Source organism: Cydia strobilella, chromosome 16 (assembly GCF_947568885.1).
Source record: "Cydia strobilella chromosome 16, ilCydStro3.1, whole genome shotgun sequence".
In the NCBI taxonomy this organism is placed as follows: Eukaryota; Metazoa; Arthropoda; class Insecta; order Lepidoptera; family Tortricidae; genus Cydia; species Cydia strobilella.
In genome coordinates, this window is record NC_086056.1 from 15,278,358 (window position 1) to 15,299,497 (window position 21,140).

General features: G+C 37.6%; 1 protein-coding gene across 1 annotated transcript in view; it reads left to right on the top strand.

Annotated features, from left to right (window-relative positions):
- The window catches only part of LOC134748148 (homeobox protein homothorax), a 333,582-nt gene that overhangs the window by 257,320 nt on the left and 55,122 nt on the right, over positions 1-21,140 (top strand). The window contains exon 11 of the mRNA XM_063682855.1: positions 1,511-1,587. Coding sequence (XP_063538925.1) covers positions 1,511-1,587 — 77 coding nt within the window. The remainder of the gene's footprint in view (positions 1-1,510; positions 1,588-21,140) is intronic.

The following is a 21,140-nucleotide window of genomic DNA, read 5'->3' on the forward strand; positions in this document are numbered from 1 at the left end:
TGAAACCAGTTTTAAAAACAACCATAAGCTCAAATAGACTGTGCGAGGACTCGCATGCGAGTTTCGTTACATTACCGGGTATTGTACGAGTAGTTACAATTTACAACCAATTCAATTGGTCCAGCACATAGCGTGACACAACCCAAACTGGCAAAGTGAGTTTTTATTCGATTTAAGAAACCGATTCCTAAAACAGCTCATAACAATGAACATGTTCTCACCCTCTAAAAACTATTCGTTACAAATCTATTTGCTCACCAAACTTGCAAAAACAAAATGTAATCAAGCCGGATTCCCCAGAACCAACTGCACTCACATCCAATCCAATTTGCATCCCGATCTCAATTCAATTAGCTCATTAGACATTGAGTGCGATTCTAACTTTTTAACAGTGTTGAAAAAGGTTTCTGTAATTAGTGCATTAGATCGCATTTGTTTACACTTAAGTCTCGCGCTAAATCCGACCCGGGTTTTATTGTCCTTTTTAATGTTCCCACGGATTGTCGGATTCTCTCAAAATGCCTAAAAATGTTTGTGTTTATCACAGGGTTTGTGGTTTTAATTTTATCGCCAACGATACAATCGTATTGGGGACTCTTTTTATCATTTATCGTCAAGGATAATTCGTGAATTACTGTCATATGTCGACGACATTGCCCTGCTTTAAAAACATTATTAAAAACCGGCCAAGTGCGAGTCGGACTCGCGCACGAAGGGTTCCGTACCATTACGCAAAAAACGGGAAAAAATCACGTTTGTTGTATGGGAGCCCCCCTTAAATATTCATTTTATTCTGTTTTTAGTATTTGTTGTTATAGCGGCAACAGAAATACACCATCTGTGAAAATTTCAACTGTCTAGCTATCACGGTTCATGAGATACAGCCTGGTGATAGACGGAGAGACAGACAGACAGACGGACAGCGAAGTCTTAGTAATAGGGTCCCGTTTTTACCCTTTGGGTACGGAACCCTAAAAAGGAGTATTTACCAGTTCCTAAACCTTATTACAAAAGGCATAAGGTCCTATTGTACTATGTATATTTGTGTGTACTGTTTTTAGGGTTCCATACGCAAAGGGTAAAAACGGGACCCTATTACTAAGACTCCACTGTTCGTCCGTCTGTCTGTCCGACCGTCACGAGGCTGTATCTAATGAACCGTATAGCTAGACAGTTGAAATTTTCACAGATAATGAATTTCTGTTGCCGCTATAACAACAAATACTAAAAACGAATAAAATAAATATTTAAGTGAGGCTTCCATACAACAAACTTGGTTTTTTTTGCCGTTTTTTGCATAATGATACGGAACCCTTCGTGCGCGAGTCCGACTCGCACCTGCCCGGTTTTTTTTTAAATACACATTACAGGATTTATACAGATAATGTGGTAGAAAGACAGAAGACTAAATAAATATTTGTTTTGGCAATATTAATCGTATATTGTCCTTGCTGTACCACAATTTTATGAATGTAGATTTGGAGTTATATGGTTCTTTGTTTTGTTGCAGCATCCGTACCCCTCAGAAGACCAAAAGAAGCAGCTAGCACAGGACACAGGGTTAACGATACTACAAGTAAATAATTGGTGAGTCTTAGAAATTAAGCATTGCAATGTTTCCTTCACGACTTTGTAGGAAAAGGGAAAAATCTCCCAGAGCCGTAGCAAGTTGACAATAACAATGGAGACCTGGGCTCTCTAAAACATGTTGCGCGACTGACTAAAAAACATGTTCAACCGTAAAATTAGCTTAATGTCAATATGTTTCACGACGGTTTAAATTCGAAAGTTAACAATCGATCATCGAGAAATGCCATGCAGATGAAAAATGGTACAAAAAGTGACTTTATCATTTCCATACATTATTTAGGTTTCTATTGGCGTTTTCTAAAAACGAATTCCAATAAGTATTATCTGGATTATACTACGCAATTTACTCATAAACATTATACAAGTTGCCCGATGGAGAACTAGAAGATATTAGCAAATTACTCGTATTTCAATATGACAGCAAATATTAATTGCAATGAATGTCAAAAACACCTCGTAATATGCAAATGCTTGCATCGTAAATTACTACCAGGTTATGTTTGCCAAGGTAACTAAAATGTACGGAAAAGTTGCTCCCCGCGGAGCGCGCGGTTTCGGGACAACGTGACACGCGACCGGATCTATAAAATGTGATAAGTGACAGTTCGACATCTTATTCGATCATGATAGCCTGGTGTTTGGCAATTTGTTATTACGTTTTTAAAGACTTTTCTGTCGTATTTTTGTGATAAAATGGCGTGGGTTTTCACAATCAAGTGGCATACGTCTTTTAGAGTTTATCATACACAGACATGAGGTTTAATCCAAAGGGCACATTGTAATAAAGTCATATATGAGATATACATTACCTCCAATCACATAAGTTGGATGACATTTATAGGACAATCAGAAAAATAAGACCTCAACAACAGAATCGTAGCAATGGAACATTCTCCTTCAAACTCCTCTTAAATCTACGCCTGTCTAATGTCACTTTCCACTTCACCTACATCAATAACGTCTTCAAACGATAGCGTTGCATATTGTCAAATGCCATCTATTCCCGGGTCAGTTAAAATGCTTGAGGTGATCATTGGCTCGCGTAAAACGCGCTGTTTACGACCAAGGCGATGGCATTTAGTGCGCCTGGTAATGAGCGCGGCGCGCCATCAGACCCGATTCCTGTATGTTTATATAATAGTTGAAGATGTTCTAGAGGTTTTGTTTGACTTGGCACTAAAAAGCAATATTAGTTTAGTATTGTTAGGGTTCCGTACCTCAAAAGGAAAAAACGGAACCCTTATAGGATCACTCGTGCGTCTGTCTGTCCGTCTGTCACAGCCTATTTTCGCCGAAACTACTGGACCAATTAAGTTGAAATTTGGTACACATATGTAAGTTTGTGACCCAAAGACGGACATGTAACGTAAACAAATGAATTTTCAACGTGGGGGCCACTTTTGGGGGGTAAATGAGAAAATTAAAAAATAAAGTTTTTCAAACTATATCATGTTATATATCAAATGAAAGAGCTCATTGTGAGAATCTCAAATATATTTTTTTAATAATTTTAGCATAAACAATTTAGAAGTTATTCAAGATAATAGGCAAAAAATGACCATTCCCCCCTTTATCTCCGAAACTACTGTGTCTAAAATTTTGAAAAAAAATCACACAATAGATATTTACCTATACATTACAGGAAAATCTATTAGAAATTGCAGTCAAGCGTTAGTCGGACTTAATTACTTAGTTTTTGATCTGACCCCTACGGGTTTTTTAGACATTGCACTCACGTTTCACATAAAAAATACATTGTTTAAATTGTGTAATGTACGGAACCCTTGGAACGCGAGTCCGACTCCGGTTTTTTCTTATTTGAGTTAGTTTAGATTTTAGTTTTTTTTGCGTGGAAATTGTCAGTAAAGTCAGATTAGCTTTTGCAGTGGGCCCAGATGGCCTTCTAAAATCCCTCGCGGTCATTTCTGTATGTTTCTATAATAATAATTAGAAAATAAGTTTAAATTTAGGTATTACTATAGTTGTTTACTTATATTTGTTATGCATGCGGTGTTTACCTGTAAGTAATTGTGACACCACTCCTTACATGTTTTAGCTTAGTACATTATTAATGTATCGATGTCAACAATTGTTGGTAAACCTTAAATAAATAAATAAAAAATAATAATAATAGTTGAAGATATTCTCTAGAGACTCGGCAGTAGAGCCCGTTTCATACATTTTATTATTCACTTTTTACGAGAAAAATTTCGGTAATTTCAGTATAGATTTCGGCGGGCCAAGAGTTGACCTAAAGTATTCTAAAGAGCTTTGTGTCCTTCTTGCATTTTATTTATGTGTCATGTCTCATGTACAATTTGTTTGGAATAAAGATTATTTTAACAAGGCCTACCTATATAGTATAATGATTACATCGATGTAACAGATGCAGATGTACATGTTTTTAACAGGGTAGTAGAAACAGAAACCATTTAGGATTAATAAAACTGCAAGACTTCGCACTGTTCGGTCATCTTGCGTGTATAAATATTAAAATCTGCCTATTGATTATAACATGAATACTTAAATGTCACTTAAACATATCTCGCAGCGAATTACCGATTCGATACGTCGATATTATTATTAATTTTACCCACTTAAACCTATAAGTACCAAGGCCGGCATTACAGTAGTAAATTACCACTCAAACGGTCTGAATCTCCATATAAGCCCGTGTGGGTGTCGCGGCAGAATCATAAAATGCGCGAGGTATGGCCCACGATACTGTCAGCCCTAAAATGGCCGACTTCGATTCGCGCCTTTTTTTTCGACCATAGAGATTTTATCTGTTTAGGGAAATCGAGGGTATGAGTGAATTTGCGTGTAGGTTGCGCCTTTTTGTTGCAAGTGACAAAAAGTGCATTGCTGCAACTGTGTTCGCTTTAAACCAACCTTTAAAAGATCTTTTTGTATGATTTCTTTATTTTATTTTGAACCAATCGCCGATTGAAAACCTATTTAATCTTGAATGAATATTTAATGTTAATTACTTGTATTAACGAAATGGTGTAAGGTTAAAAATGTGTACCTACAATTTAAAACTGGAGAGCGGATGACGAAACTCAAAACTATGTAAAAAAATGTTAGGTAAAGCTAAACCGCAAGTCATAGAGACACAATTAAACTTCTCAGTATCTTAATCTCCATGCTGATTTCTAAATATCATAAAGATAATATTATTGTAATTAGTGTCTATTGACCGGAAGTGTCATAAGTAGCTTTTGACTCGAGTGGCTCTCACTCGATGGCTTCAATGATACCACTTCAATAACCGGTGATTTTAGGGATCTTTCTTATTCTTATTACAAATATATAGCTTCTGGTCACTATCAATGGACCTAATACCTGTAACCTGCCACCAGAGTGCAGCACTAGCCTTTTTAGCAAACCATAAAGTAACATACATACTGTACCTTTAACAGGTTTTTGACAAGTTTTCAGAGATAGTAAAATATGACATTGGAGGCGGTTTGTTTACAGAGGACCTACCGGGAAACGCGAAACCGAAACCTCGCTATCCGCCTCTCTATGGCTCAAATATGCAAGAGTAACAGAGATGTCAAATAACGCAATTTCGATTTTCTTGCGTCGCGATAGACCCTCAGATTGTGGTAGTGGCGCCACCTACGCAGTTTCGCGTAATATTCCCTATTGAAGCTGTCGTGAGTCATACTAACATTAAATTAATGTAACATTAGTTAATGTAATTAACTTTCATGGCGCATTCGTTTTACACTGTAATGTCATGTAAATGTGTTTTCAATAAATAAAATAAATAAACTATATTCGGATGCTGACTGTAAACCCACAAAAATTGAAAAAAATAGATCTTAATGCCATATTTAACGGTTTATCTCACGTATTTTTAGTCACTCGCGCGACATGTTTCGGAGAACTTAGGTCTCCATTTTCAATCACGAGGTATGCAGGCTGTTTTTTCACTTAATTTCTAATATTAGGGTGTCCTACCTGTCCTGTTTCAGTTTGACGTGCTATTTTTGGGACAACCTGTATATCTATTTTGTAGGAAATTTAATACAGATTATTTACGTATAAGACTATTTTTGCTATGATCCACCGTTTACCAGTTATTTACAAAAAATTATAAAAAGGGATCTTAAACCCCCCCCGTTAGCTTCACCCCCCCGTACTTTTAGTATGTTATTTTATACAATATACGCTTATACACGAATTATTGCCAATTTTTGGTTTTCGTTTGGTGAGCTGGTATGTAAATATAAATGTACGTGTTAGGTGCGTACGTATTGAAATCTTGCTAAAGCAACTTGCAATTCCAGATTCGATGTATGTACTAACCTATAGATACGAGATGCAATATGTATATACTCTAGGTATGTAACAGTTAATATAACTACCAGGATGTTGGATCATATTCACCTACCAGGAACAGCACCGTCAATAAATCTTGATACAAAGTTAATGAACTCAGCTCATTGTCAGCGTATACACGTACAGATAATATTATTATGTTAGACGCCCATTATACTTTAATGATTCGGACATTGCTGCAGGCGAAGCCGTACGATGTATAGAAATATATGAACCGGTTTGATATGGATGTGGTATCAGTTGTTAATGTATTGACTTAGAAATTATGATCCCTGATTTGAAGATATTAATCTCATCAGTGGTAAGCAAAATCCTATTGCTGAACAGAAAGATAACATGGCGAATTGAGATTATGTAGAATGTTTTCGTTTAGCCACCGAAAACCATCAGATATATCAATAATAAAAATTACTCGCATTGTTCACGTATTTATGAACCCTTCGATAACTCAGCTGGTCCTAGGTTCCCTAGCGTATTAAAAACATTGGACAGGCATTGCAATCAACCAATATGGGATAGCCACTAACCTTGAGCACACGCCGATGATTTTCGGGGATCCTGGTCCTTCTTCAGCTAGCTAGCACTTCCAGGGCCTTGAGAGGTCGTCACACACGCCTTGTAAACTATTTTTTTTTTTTTTTTTTATTTGGCTCACAAAACAAGTTACAGACAATTTCAGAAATTAATACAATATTAGCATACAGTTCAGATCTAGACTATAACTCTAAGCATGTGTGCACAGAAGGATTAGAAGATTTAGTTACAATTTATTGCTAGGGAGGAGAGATGCCATTTCTACACAAGATTATGGACAGAAAAGTAAAATAAACAGTAGCAAGATCCAGTTTACAGAGTTGCGTGCGCTAGTAATTAATCTACCTAAGTCTAAAACTAAAACTAAATTATACTAAATATTTTCAATTGTTGGTAATTGTTCGCAAACACCACCGAAATACCTCATTTTGGAAATATTAACACACAGAGGAACATGCGTTGCAGGCCGCGCCCGAGCCGAAGTGATTGACAGTCAGAGGTGTTAAATCTACCTCCGAATTTGCTCCGAAACGGCATACCCTCATATTAAAAAGATTACAATCCCCGAACACGCATATTGCATAGAAGTTCGCATAAGTGAAATCAGTATTGAAAGTGAAAATTGTTTTTTCTAGTGCAACTCATGGCTCGATTCTCTACCCACTGAGCTTACCAGTGAAACATCTCAAACTGGAAAGTTCCTTTAATTAATGTAAAATGTTCCACTACAAATATAGGCTTGGAACAATAGAAATTGTATGAAACTCTGGCAACCAAACAACCCTAAAAATGCATGTCTACAGAGTAAAGTATCGACAACAATTAAAACCAGAATATTTTAAGACATTAATACCTCCGGTTACAACTCGACTCAAATTATTTGCTTGTCTAAAATACACCAAAAGCGCTTACCGCATCTAAAGGCACATTAAAGACCTCACGAATATAGAGATTGAGTGACGGGGTCAGAGGTCACCGGAGGCTTTGTCTCCTTTCGTCTGTGGTCCCGCTATACCATTAAACTGGTAATTATGACTCCATGGTGTCAATCTTCTAATGTGGAAAGTATTGATATAATCAGCATCACAACCGTTATTGATAAAAGCCTTGAGTAGCTTTAACTTTCACTGTATTTACATACAGTGTTTTTACTGTTACTCGTACTTTCGCATTTGTCTTTGTTTCATAAAGACAAAACATAGTTATGTAAACTAAATCAGGCTTCTTTATTGTCCATTTTTAGGGTTCCGTACCCAAAGGGTAAAAACGGGACCCTATTACTAAGACTCCGCTGTCCGTCTGTCTGTCTGTCACCAGGCTGTATCTCATGAACCGTGACAGCTAGACAGTTGAAATTTTCACAGATGATGTATTTCTGTTGCCGCTATAACAACAAATACTAAAAACAGAATAATATGAATATTTAAATGGGGCTCCCGTACAACAAACGTGATTTTTTTGCTGTTTTTTTCCGTAATGGTACGGAACCCTTCGTGCGCGAGTCCGACTCGCACTTGGACGGTAATTATGAATTAAAACGAATGTGGTTCACCTTTCTTATTGTAACTAATTATTTATGCACGCTTTTATATTGAGTGGTCTTTTTTACTATTATATCACAGTGTTCCTTTTAATTTCAAAACTATTAAATGGCATGTAAAAAGCGCAAATTTTCCCCCTCAAAAACAATAAATCCAAAAATTTCAATTTCACCTCATACAAATTTCATCAAACAAATTCCAACCCTTTTAAAATCCTATTACACCTAAATCAAGGATTCACACCCGGTCAAACACTTGAAATATTAATTCTGAGTTAAACATTTTTACTAACACTAAAACCATTAAGGAAGGGTTGGTCCCTTGTATAAACAGGTGTCCAGATCTACAGCATTTAGAACATTAGATACCTCGCCTAAGTGCATTAGAAATTTCATTCAATTACTAACCTTATGTTATTGCAGTAAAGTTGAATTTTCTGTTACTTTTCAAATGCACATAGGGTTGGTAAGCAATGTCAGAGATCCCTAGATGATTGCTCTCTCCTGAGAGCTATAACAGTGTAAATATTTTATTAATGCTACCGTCGATTTATGTTATTCTGGTATCGTATCTCTAAATTAACTATTTGCATAAGATGTGCATTTTGGGGTATTTTGTGGTTAATTATTGTATCATTAGTTTTATGAGTTTTAGGATTCGTATACTAATCATAGAGACATAGTACTCTCATCTCATCATTGAGTTAGAAAATCATAATGGCGAGTAAGGTTGTCAAAGCTTCTGAGGATCCACTATTTTGACGAGCCGAGTTTGGAACTAAACGGCGGGTCGAATGTTTTTTCCCTTTTTTGTCTTGTTATGGCGATTTTTTCAATCGTGAAAAAATAAAAGATAGTGCCGAACGAAAGTTTAAAGGCTGTCCACAACTTTGCCGTGTCTTTATATTTATAATAGTGACCTTGACTTAGATTTTCGGTGCACCTTATTTAAGGACCATCATACGTTTTCGCTACTCATAAACATTGTATAGACACTGAGAAAATAGGGCCGTATATTCTACCTTAATTTATTCTCCTTTTCTCTTAGGACACAATTCCAATCCAATATTGAATGTAACGGTTAGTTAGCACATAACATTGATGCAAACGCCGTTATTATACGACAAGGTTGTATCTTGCCTTTATCAAATTGAAACGACTGTAGGCGTTCCGCCTCTGGGACCCTGTCGAATTAATGAGCGCGCCCCTAATTGTGATTGTATGAAGATGCAAATTCGGCAAAGAATAGGAATAAGGAAACGTCTCTTCTCATTGTTGGGGCCCTGGTACTTGTAATTGATAAGGAGGGACATTTTAAATTTATATTCATCCCTCGTGATTCTATTTTCGAATTATCGGAGTGTTTTGCTGATAGTAGAGATATCCCCCCGTTATTTTGTCTAATTAAATTCAAGTTTTCCAAAAAATATGCTACAATTACTCCACTGTCTTTTTTCTATTTGGCCTATTTTCGAAGAGTTGACAAATATATAGACACTTAACGCGCTTAAAAGAATGCATAAGTTTATTTAGTATTTTTAGATGTTGAAAATCACGAGTCGGGTCGGCAATGTGCATGTGACACCTCTTGGAGTTACTGCGACGACTACTTTCAATCAGTTGAACCATATGATTATACAAAAGGTAGATAAGTAGTATTAATTCTCACTCTTTCTATCCGTTCGGCTTCTTAATCCCAAGAATTTCAAATTATGCTATACATTCATACATACATACACATACATATAATCACGCCTATTTCCCCGAGGGGTAGGCAGAGACCACGGATTTCCACATGCACGGATTTGCTATACATAATAGGTTAATTATCTATCTATAACGTATGTACTCCGCTTCGACATCTAACGATGGACAATACAGCCACTTCACATATCAAACCTAATTTCCATGCAACCATCATAGTAACAAACTGGCCAATACTATATCAAAGTACAATACACTATCAATTACTTCGGAATAGCCCTTGCAGGACAATGGGCCCATCTCCCGTGGAATTGGCTCCTACAATAGCCTGGGAGATAGAACAGAATTCAGGGAAGGTACAGACAGAAGTAACTAAGCGGGTGATGTGTTCGTTATGTGCACACGTAATACATAGCTACTGTTAACACACTGTAAAAACCGGCCAAGTGCGAGTCGGACTCGCGCACCGAGGGTTCTGTACTTTTTAGTATTTGTTGTTATAGCGGCAACAGAAATACATCATCTGTGAAAATTTCAACTGTCTAAGCTATCACGGTTCATGAGATACAGCCTGGTGACAGACAGACAGACGGACAGCGGAGTCTTAATAGGGTCCCGTTTTTACCCTTTGGGTACGGAACCCTAAAAAGTAACACAACTTAGTAGTTTTATTTAAATAAGTATATTGCCCACTTAATACATAAATCTAATGCTGACTCTACACGTTTTTAATTTTTTTTTGTAAATATTTGGATAAAAACTAGTTATTGTTCACATTTACATTTAAGTACTTATAGACATTTTACTGAAGCCAGTACCAAAACTACCTATAAGTACCTAAATATGACACATTTTTATTAAGCAATAAAAACAATAAACAATATTTACTTTAAAAAACAAGTAAAAAATTATACTGTGATCCGACTATTGATCCAAAATACTTTAAAATAATCGTATTACCCGGACCTCAAAAACACGACATGAGAAAAACATAAAATCATGTTTTTCTTCAGCTTCATTATCTTTACCATATCACTAGAATAGGTAAGTGCCGAAACAAAACTTATATAATTTCAGAATTTGTACTTAAAACAGGACAAGATACAAATTCCCAAACTTGGATACAGCCGGAACCAAACACGTCAAGTTGAGATTAGTAGGCTTAGGCAGGATCACACTAAACACGCACACAAGATACTCGATATACCTTCAATTTAGTGAAGTTACATTCAAACACAGAACCTAAAAGCGGATTATCGAATGCTTAACTGGTTAATTATTTACCAGACGAACTTATGAGACTTTTAAGCCTGTAAAGTGCCCCAGTGCTGAACAAAAACCTCCTCCCTAGACTTCCAATCTTCCCGATTATTTGCAGTATCCGTCCAGTTGCTGAGAAATGCGTCCAGGGGTCGTAGCACGGTACGCTTATCACCATGCCTGTCATGTTCTAACAAGTATGTAAGTGCGAAAGTGACGGACTTAGTGATAAGGGAACAATGCTCCGCGGGCAGGTCGTCCCGCCATCTCCTCTTAGGCCGACCACTTCGCGGCGTTTACGTTTTGGCCTTGTGGCACCCACTCCGTGGCTAGTTTAGCTCACCTCTGTGGGTGCACATGTCGTACATGGCCTGCCCAGTCCCACTTTACGGCCCGGCCACGACATCGCGCGGCGGCGGCAGCGGCGAGCGGCGGCCATAGGTGGGAACGAAAGGTCCAATCGCTGTGTCTCGCTGGCTGGCCGCCGCTCGCCGCTGCCGCCGCCGCACGATGTCGTGGCCGGGCCGTTAGCCTGGCGGTTTTGACCCCAACGTCCATAATGCCTGTTTTGGCGCGTAGAGTTTCAGATAAGATAAGATTCCTTTATTGTCAAAACTGTGTACATTTCGATGTTGTAGGTAAAATAGAGTCCAACGGCTTGCCCATTGAATGAAAATCTTAATTCCGGAGACATAAGATCCGATCAATACTTTTCACGCCAAGAATATTGCGCTTCATGACTCTTTGCTTTAGTTTGGTCTTCTCTTTGGTTAACTTCTACCTATATTTAATGTGAATGAATGAATGAATGTTTATTTGTATCAAACGACAATTTGTGGCGATCAGTATACATATTTCGATCAATGTTTTTTACTCTTTTACATAGTATAAAACAAAGTCGCTTCCTGCTGTCTGGATAGATGTCTGTCCCTTGTATGCTTAGATCTCTAAAACTACGCAACGGATTTTGATGCGGTTTTTTTAGTAGATAGAGTGATTCAAGAGGAAGGTTTATATGTATAATACATCAGCATTGCACCCGTGCGTAACCGGGCGGGTCGCTAGTTTATACATATAAGTTGACACGTAAAACACCTTCCACATTTCCCCGTGCCATGACGAGTATGTCGAGCATCTGTTAGTAGCTACAAGACCTTAAAAGACCCGACCTGTCCCAATGTGTAATTTGCAGGCCGTAAAACGTAGCTCGTAAACGGAGAGGGTTAAGCCGTCTGCTAGCGGGGAAGATACTTTTTGCACTGGCGTTTTTATAGGCGAAGAAATGCGGATAAAAATTGTAAATGAAAATGCCCGTTTAGTAATTCCCACGGCCGTAATTTAATTTTTATTTGAAAAAAAATGGTCGTAATGTAGTTTCATTACGCTTTAGTAAGTCATCGTTTATCGACGTTTTGGAAACAAAGTGAAACTTGCTTCTAGCCACGTATAAGGAGTTGACCATTGATTCAAACAGAAATTAATTCTTCATACTGACATATGTAAGCTAAAATCGCTTTTCAAGGCTAACAGACTAGCTATAAACAGAGAAACAAACATTTAATGCACATTGTGCATGCCAGTGCATGCAAACATATATTCATACATATCGAGTTTAATCGCTTGCGGACGCTATTGCCAACGCCGTTGGTCGCTAACGTCGCATAAACGTTAGCGATTGCTTAAAGCTGAACCTACTGCCAACAAGGCAACAACCGTCTGATGCATATGCATACCTTGTAGACTTGACGTCAGATCATCTGAGTCGCATAGGCGTAAGCGGATGACAGATAAAACCGCTTGAACTCGACCCAACCTCAGACGGGTCCGCATCACTCATAACGTAACAATAAAGTGTTAACTGGAGTGCATTCTTATGAGGAGGGTACACTTTACTCGCCAAGTAAACAACCTTTAGATTCGCTGTAAAAACATTTGCGTCAGCAATTAATTTTGACAGCTTTTGCGGGCTTAGCACGGTAGCACTTTTATCGCCTGTCACCATGCCTGTCACGTTCTAACAAGTATGTAAGTGCGAAAGTGACAGGCATAGTGACAGGTGATAAAAGTGCAACCATGCTGACACCGCAGGTCGCTGTACACGGGGCATGATTTTTACTAACTATTAAAAAAAAATGATGATTTGATATTTATATAATAATATGACACGGGCAGGAAAAGCATCCGCTCGGTGTACCCCTTAAATTTCTTCAAAGTGTGAAAAGGGCCTCTACGTGTTGACTTCGGCTCCGCGCACGCCGTCCAAATGTCCATAACACAATTTTTCCGTGATGGGGTAAAGACATACTATAATATAATAGTTATTTATGCATAATTCAGTTATTATAAGGACGAAATACATTTATTATCGCTATTAAAGTACGCTATTTCTATACGATTACACAAAATTAGTTAAATATAATTTAGTTCTAAAACCTGATCGATTTACTTGATGATACCTCGTTCTTAAAATTTTATAATAAAAGCACATACTATAAATCTACCTACCTATAGTGATAAGATTAGATAAAAAAAACCAGACAAGTGCGAGTCGGAATCGCCCATCGGGTTCCGTACTTTTAAGTATTTGTTCTTATAGCGGCAATCAAAATACATCATCTGTGAAAATTTCAACTGTCTAGCTATCACGGTTGATGAGATACAACCTGATGACAGACAGACGGACAGAGGAGTCTTAGTAATAGGGTCCCGTTTTTACCCTTTGGGTACGGAACCCTAAAAATACCGTAGCAATTCCCATCATCACAAACCCATCTTGATAAAACATCCATAAGTATAAGATCCTAAAATAGGTTATAAACACATTTACATCTCACAAAAGAAACGTAAAACAAAAAAAAATACACTTACTCTCCCAATGTCTCTAACCTTCCAATTTCAAAATACCACGTTGACGCTTACAAAATAAAGTTTAAATTCAAGTAACAGTTTTTTCAAGATATTTCGGCGATAAAGTCGGTAGTTGTAAATGTGAACCAGCCCTGAGCGCCCCTGCAACTCTCAAATTGTCCATCAGGAATCACGGCCCGCGGTTTACGATCCCTGCCCCGTAAAACTCGCGAACGACACTTAGGTTTAATACCCCTGGATTTTTGTATACATTTAGTGGGTCTCAAGTCTCAGTTCGTTTAGTTTATATGAATTTAAATTTATTTCGGTTTTAAATGGAATTTTACATTCGGTTACTTTGAGTACTCGAATCGAAAGTTGTCTAGAAAAAACCGGCCAAGTGCGAGTTTAGTATTTGTTGTTATAGCGGCAACAGAAATACATCATCTGTGAAAATTTTAACTGTCTAGCTATCACGGTTCATGAGATACAGCCTGGTGACAGACAGACGGACAGCGGAGTCTTAGTAATAGGGTCCCGTTTTTACCCTTTGGGTACGGAACCCTAAAAAGTACAGGATTTTAAATGATCAGCAACGAGTACATGACAATTGTGGAGTTGCAAGCTTCTATAGGCTATGGAATAGCTTACCATCAAGTGAATTGTATGCTTGTTTACCACCGATGTGATATAAAATACAATCGATGAATTTTGTGCAATGAAAATTATGTTGTATAAAAGCACTTCAACTAAACATTAATGATTTAAGTAGTTTCCTTTCCTTGGCTAAATATTTATTTAATATATATTTTTATTGATTATTACCTTGGGCTTAACAAAAAAAAACAATCAAAAAAATATATTCAAATCTAAGAACAGTGTACATACTGTGACATTAAAAACTTTTCTGCTGAGTTCGGTATTCAAATATTTCTGACAATTGGAAATCGCTTGAACATGTAAAGGGGCCCTGACTATCTGTCCGCCGGACAATATCGGCCTGTCAGTTAGAAAAAAAATTTGACAGTTCCGAACAACTGACAGGCCGATATCGTCCGGCGGACTGATAGTCATGGGGCCCCTTTAGACTGATACTTGAACACCCTTTCCCACATATATCGCATACACCATGAAATTACCATAGAAACGGTACAGCAATGGCATCTGAAACACCAGGGCCCCATAGGAAGCTCGTAGATGGCAGATACCGCTACGATGCTACGATTGTTACGCCGTAGCATTTCGTAGGTGTTAGGACGGATTACACTGGGGTTATTTTACGGTATGGATTTACGGGACAATTCGAGTTTCAGTTATTCGATCTGTTTCCGATGTGTGATACTGATCTGTCAGTGCCAAAAGTGACGTTTTTGGTTGAAGAAATGGTCTATTATTCTAAGGCCATATTTGCGACATGTTTATGCTCTTTAAATGACGATGAAAGCTAAAAGAATTGTGTTTTTGTAAAGCAACAATAATTTCATATTTACAAATTTCCCCAAGATTTCTAAATTAAACACAACTAAGCTTTATACCCTTCATCCACAAATAAACGCACCAATTTTAAAATTACTTTCCCTGATCCCTCAACGACCAGACCCTCCAGAAATCACCACGAGATGGCTCTGGCTGCGATAAAACTCGCATTCTGCGCCGTAATCGTCTGAATTTTTAGCCGAGATGCGTATCGGCCCATTTTCGGCGTCAATGGGACATTTCTTGCGTTTCTGCGATCCTAGTTGATTTTTTTCGGTGTTTATTCGGTTTTTATAGGTTTTATTGGGGATTTATCAATAAAATTACTATGAAAGGCGGCTTTTGTTGTTAACATGTTCGGAAATCGTTCGTAAAATATTTCTTGACGTTTGAATTTCAAATATTTAGGGCGAATGTAAGGCGACGAAGCGCCGTAAAAGGCTTGAACTACGTATAAGTATAGGTAGAAAGACAGGGATACATTCTTAACTTAAATGCTTATGCCCACTTGCACCATTCACTAACCCGGGGTTAACCGGTTAAACCGTTAACCCAGTGTCAAATTGTACTGGCAACCATGGTAACTCCAGGTTTAACCGGTGCAAGTGGCGCTTAGTCACAAAAATTGTTCATACTGGATTTCGAACCCAGGACCACAAGCTTTGTAGTAAGAATAAAAGGTAATTTTGTACTCGACATTCGATTTGCCCTTATAATCATACCGGTCGCAGAAATCATCCAAGTAGTAACTAAATGTCAGATATGCCGTAACGGTGTTGTAACTTTGCGACTGTGTTCAGTTTTGGTTACTTAGTGTGGTGACAGTGTGTACACAATGCGACCAGAATTGTTTCAGTAACTAAGTGTGGTAGCCGTATGTACACTTTTCGGTCACAAAGTGACAAAACATTTTTTATACACTGCGTTACCAAACTGTTCCGATACATTGTGACCGAAAGAAAACTGTGTCGACTCTTCCCATTTCTGGTAGCGGTGTCATAACGGCGACGACAATGCGACCGGAATTGTGACCGGAAAAAACGGTGTCGACACAGTTGAGTCGTAACGGCGACCGAAAATGGTTGTATGGGTGTTAAGATGTAAAGACCGACCTTGACGATAATCATGGTTATTGGCGTCTTAATATGCATGACTTTCAATTCATTTCTCATGAGCCAATCAGCGTGAGCGATCGTCAAGGTCGTATCAAAGATCAAAACCGTAACAAGTTGAAAAATCTGAATTAGGCTCCTAGTTAGATTTATGGGCATTTTCACTTAAAAGTACCTACACCATTTACTTTTTTTCGAAAATCAATCAACTTTTGGATTATTTCTACTCAGAATCACGAGAACTATCGACTTAAAAAGGAAAAAAAATGACAGTTTTGTAACGCATTTTCGCATACATTTTGTATGGACCGTTACAAAACTGACACCCAAAATTTGTATGAAAAACTGGGGACACTTTGCTTGTCTCATTTAATAGTACTCGTCATTCTGAGTCTAAATAACCCAAAAGTTGATGGTTTTTCGGAATAAAAAATGGCACCATTTCTTCTGAAAACCCCCTTATAATAAACGCAACGACACGGCATTGGCAATGAATAGAAACAGCTCACTAAATTTTAATAGATTAGGAATTAGCATAAACTATAACACGCCATTCAAATCAACCAATAACCGGCAAACATGCCATAACCAGGCTTACCAGCATAACCCTAATTTTACGAGGCGCATCCCGCCAGTTACCGAAGAATAATCACGCCAAAAACAAGCTTGAATTAAACACAAGGAAAACAATTACGGTTCATGACGCCATAACAATTCACCTCTACCTCATAAAGAGGGGGCTAAGCCTCAAAAAACCCCTTACACTCGTCAAAATAATTCATTTTAATTTTCTTTACGGGCTAGTAAACCTTTATTTTTACGATGGTACTACCCGAGATAACTCGGGGAGTCCCTGAAAGGCCCTTATTTCTGGACCCTTTACTCTGCCCCCGTACCGAGCTATCTTCACCCCAAACCGGCGATTATGTGTTGTTTGACATTTCCATAAAACATTACAATTTGGGTGGATTATTTGTAATTACTTACAAGTTATTAATTTAGAATGCTCTGCTGCGTAATTTTAAATGAAAATCTAGTTATTTAAAGACGATAAAAAAAGTGTGCGTGTAATCTTTACGCGCGATTGAAGTAAAACTTCTTTGACGTTTATCACTATGTTGTCAATTTGATGTGTGTACTCTTGTGTCATATTGTGCGTGTTTCACTACTGAGCATTTTTCCGTCAGAAAAAAATCTACCCTCTAAAGAAGTTTTACTTCAAAAAAATTATATTATAGTGATATCAATGTCACCTCAAATTCCATGGTACGCGGGCTTTCAAATATTTTCTTCCGTGTTCCTTTTTCGTCTTGTAAATATTAATTTTAATTAAGAACCTTTCTGTATAAATAAATTAAAAGGCAGCTTCTTTTGTAATGTTAATTAATTCCCTTTTTTTCACAGGTAAGTGGGTTTTGCTGTTTGCTTTCTCCATGAGGTACATATTTATGCTACTCTAGTAATAGGTATGTTGCAGATTCGTTCACATTAATTTTTGTACAAATTCTTTCAAAATGGATATGTCGCAGGCAAATTGTAAGAGTCCGCCGTTCACAAACGGCGTCGTCAATTGTGGCATTTTCTATGAAAAGGGACCTTATTGTCGATGGCGCTTACACCGCACATCGTCGCGGGGCATTGTATTTATATCGGAGCATCGTTTATAATGGCGTAAGCGGCATCGACAATAAGGTCCCTTTTTATAGAAAATACCACAATTTATTGTTAGTGCGCTCAATAGGGTCCAACGTAAACGTGATGGTTGTCTGAGGGTAACCGTGGTTTGCTGTTTTATTTTATTTTAACTTTTATACTGCACCACCAGAGCCCGGAATTTTCGCGGCAAAACAAAAGACACAATCTTGCTAGAGTTAGAAACATTTTTTTATCGATATCGATAGTTGGGTAATGGAAGAATAAAATGATCCATCAATTAACAAAAATATATTTAATAAGTAAATTTACGTAAGGTTTTTTTACTACATTTAAATTACTACATTGTAGAAAAACTTGGGGGGCCCTAAAACAATTTCTAAATAAATAAGAGTGGTCGGCGCGGAGTGGCGTGACGCTGGAGATCCGGACCACTTAACGGTGTATTAAGCGACCTCTTCGGGTCTTTACGACCCTGGTAACTTCGGGACGGACGCCCCAGGAGACAATGGGAAAAAACTCAAGAAAGCGTGTGAAATTGCCCCGTAATAGATATATTTACTTTAAATGAAGTGTTTTAAAATAACAAAACAAAGGCTTGATAGCATCCTTGGTACAATACCTCAAGGGCCTATTTTAGATTTCAGACAAATTAGTTCAACAATAAATATCTCCAAGCATTGCTGTAAAGGAAAACACAAAAAGCATTTTGACCCAGTGGAGGTAGCGACCCCTTTCAGATGTCTTTCCGCGCCGGGGCGTCATCATTTTTCACAGCATCCATTTATTTTATCTGAGCACCGCACGCCGACCTCCAACGGTACGATAGCGACGCTGTTTCGAATTTCGAACATCAGCTGAGTAGAGATTTATGATGAGCGTTGGATGTTTGAATATGGAACGTCAACGTTTTGCGAATATTTGAATATCGAATCTGCTTGTTCGGATATAATAATACGAGTAGCGAATGAAGTTTTCGTGAGCTTAAATGAAAGTCCTTGTAAACTCTTTATTGTCATTAAAAAGCAAAGTCCTCTGTCTTTAAAAGTCTTACTAAAATAAAACAATTATGGGCTGGTTGGGAGTACTTTAAGCCAAAAAGAAAATTGTTATGGTTAGAGGCGTTTTTGCCTATTCCTCAAGCGTGTTTTAAATTAAAATCATAAGTAGATTAAAAAGAAAAAAGACTCCGGTCTTGTATAGTGATGTAAAACTGCCGCGGTGGTCGGCATAGTAAAGCTAATCTGACCATTTAATATCACATATCTCGCCGTATCTTAACCGCTTAATTCAACTTGTAAGAATGGAGCGGCTCTCTTTAATTAAATGTCAACATTCCTTGAAAAGGGCATAGCTTATTAGAGCATTTAATTATTTTCTTAAATACAGTAACCGTTTAGCGTAATCTGTACATTTTTTATCGACAGTTACGGTATAATGAAGTATTAGGTTGAAACGTAAGCGGGGGTAAATTGCGTCAGCGAAAAGGTCGCAAATTCAGGCAGTCGCTACATTTCCCTATCTCATTTTCCATTTGACAAACATCATTACATCTTCCTGTGCCGCCCTCGCGACAATTTTCGGAAGCATTCGGGCGCAGTCGGGCGGCATCGGCGAGTTCCGGCGTCGCTCATTGTGCGAATTCCATTTTTGAATTGTGTTCACTTTCCCGATTGTGTTTTATTTTTAAAAGTTGAAGCCTTTGAATCGTTCGAGTTTGCTGAGACGTTTTTCAAAAGGATTCTTATAACCGCAGTTTTATTTTAACAATTATGGATTGGATGCAGGTTCTTTAAGCCAAAACCGCTTGAGTTTACAGAGGCGTTTTTCTAAATAAAAACGCGGCATGTCCGGTACATGTAGGGAATTAAAAGCAACGTAGAAACTCGGGAGTTGGGACGCATTTTTTACTAATCGACAAATTAATTACAGTACCTATAGAAGAAGAAATAAGAGGCGTCTTGTTTTTGTCCAGTCAATTGTCTGTTTGCGTCGAATGCTGGCTTTTTGTTAAGTGGTCGAATGAGCAATTGCCGTGGTATTTTGCCGTCGTATAAAATGGGAGTTGATTATTAGTCCGGGACTAAGCACTTTCTTGAGATAATTACGCGTATTAGTTTCACGTCAAGAAAAAAAACTTAAAAAAATACATCGTAAGGAATAGAAATTCCGTTAATGAATGACCATTGAATCTGTCATTACATCACGTTGGCAAACCTGCGCCGTTTAAATTTCGAACATGGTGAAATCAAAATGGCGGCATTAAGGGGTAATTACACAAAAACTAGCCGTTGGCAATTTGTCAACGATTAATTAGAGCCTAGTCCGATAGGACGTGAGAAATGGCGTCGCTGGATACTGCTGTCGCGTTCCTTTCGTACTTGTCTTTAATAATCGATTCGTACGCTTGGTTTTTCAATTATAGCTTACTGAAAATGTATAACATAATTATTTAAACTTTCGTATGCAAAAAAGTCCCATATTTTATATTTGTAATATGTAAACGGTATTTATTGAAAAGATTAATTTGCAATAAAATATATTTTAAAAAATCCTACACATTTTGGCTACTGTCTTATTGCGTTATTCTTAAACAATTGTCAAACTAAAAATTATGTTGAAACGCGTTTTTGTTTACCGACATTTTTGTATAATATCTATATATTAGAAAGAAACAACATTTAACACCAGGCATTTCGGGTTATTCTGGATGGAATATATACGAAATCAAATCTTGTCCCAAAAAGTGTTCGAAAATACCATACCATAAGTTTCCGTAACTAAGATGAAGATTTTTCAGGACATAGGTATAGATACGGTAAAATTGCGCTTCTCTAAAATACTCTATCCACCAAGTTATATATATATAGAATCAGACGAAAAAATCTGACTTACAATATAAAACTCGGTTAATAAAAAAATAAACAAGAGGGTTACTCCGGACTGTTTAACTATTTTAACGCATTTACTAATTATAGCAAAGATAACTGCTCCCTGCACTATCTGCGGCCCCCTGACAATTAATCATGGCGCCGCCAGCGTGGCAGCGAGGCCTACGGCAACAATGACGAAGT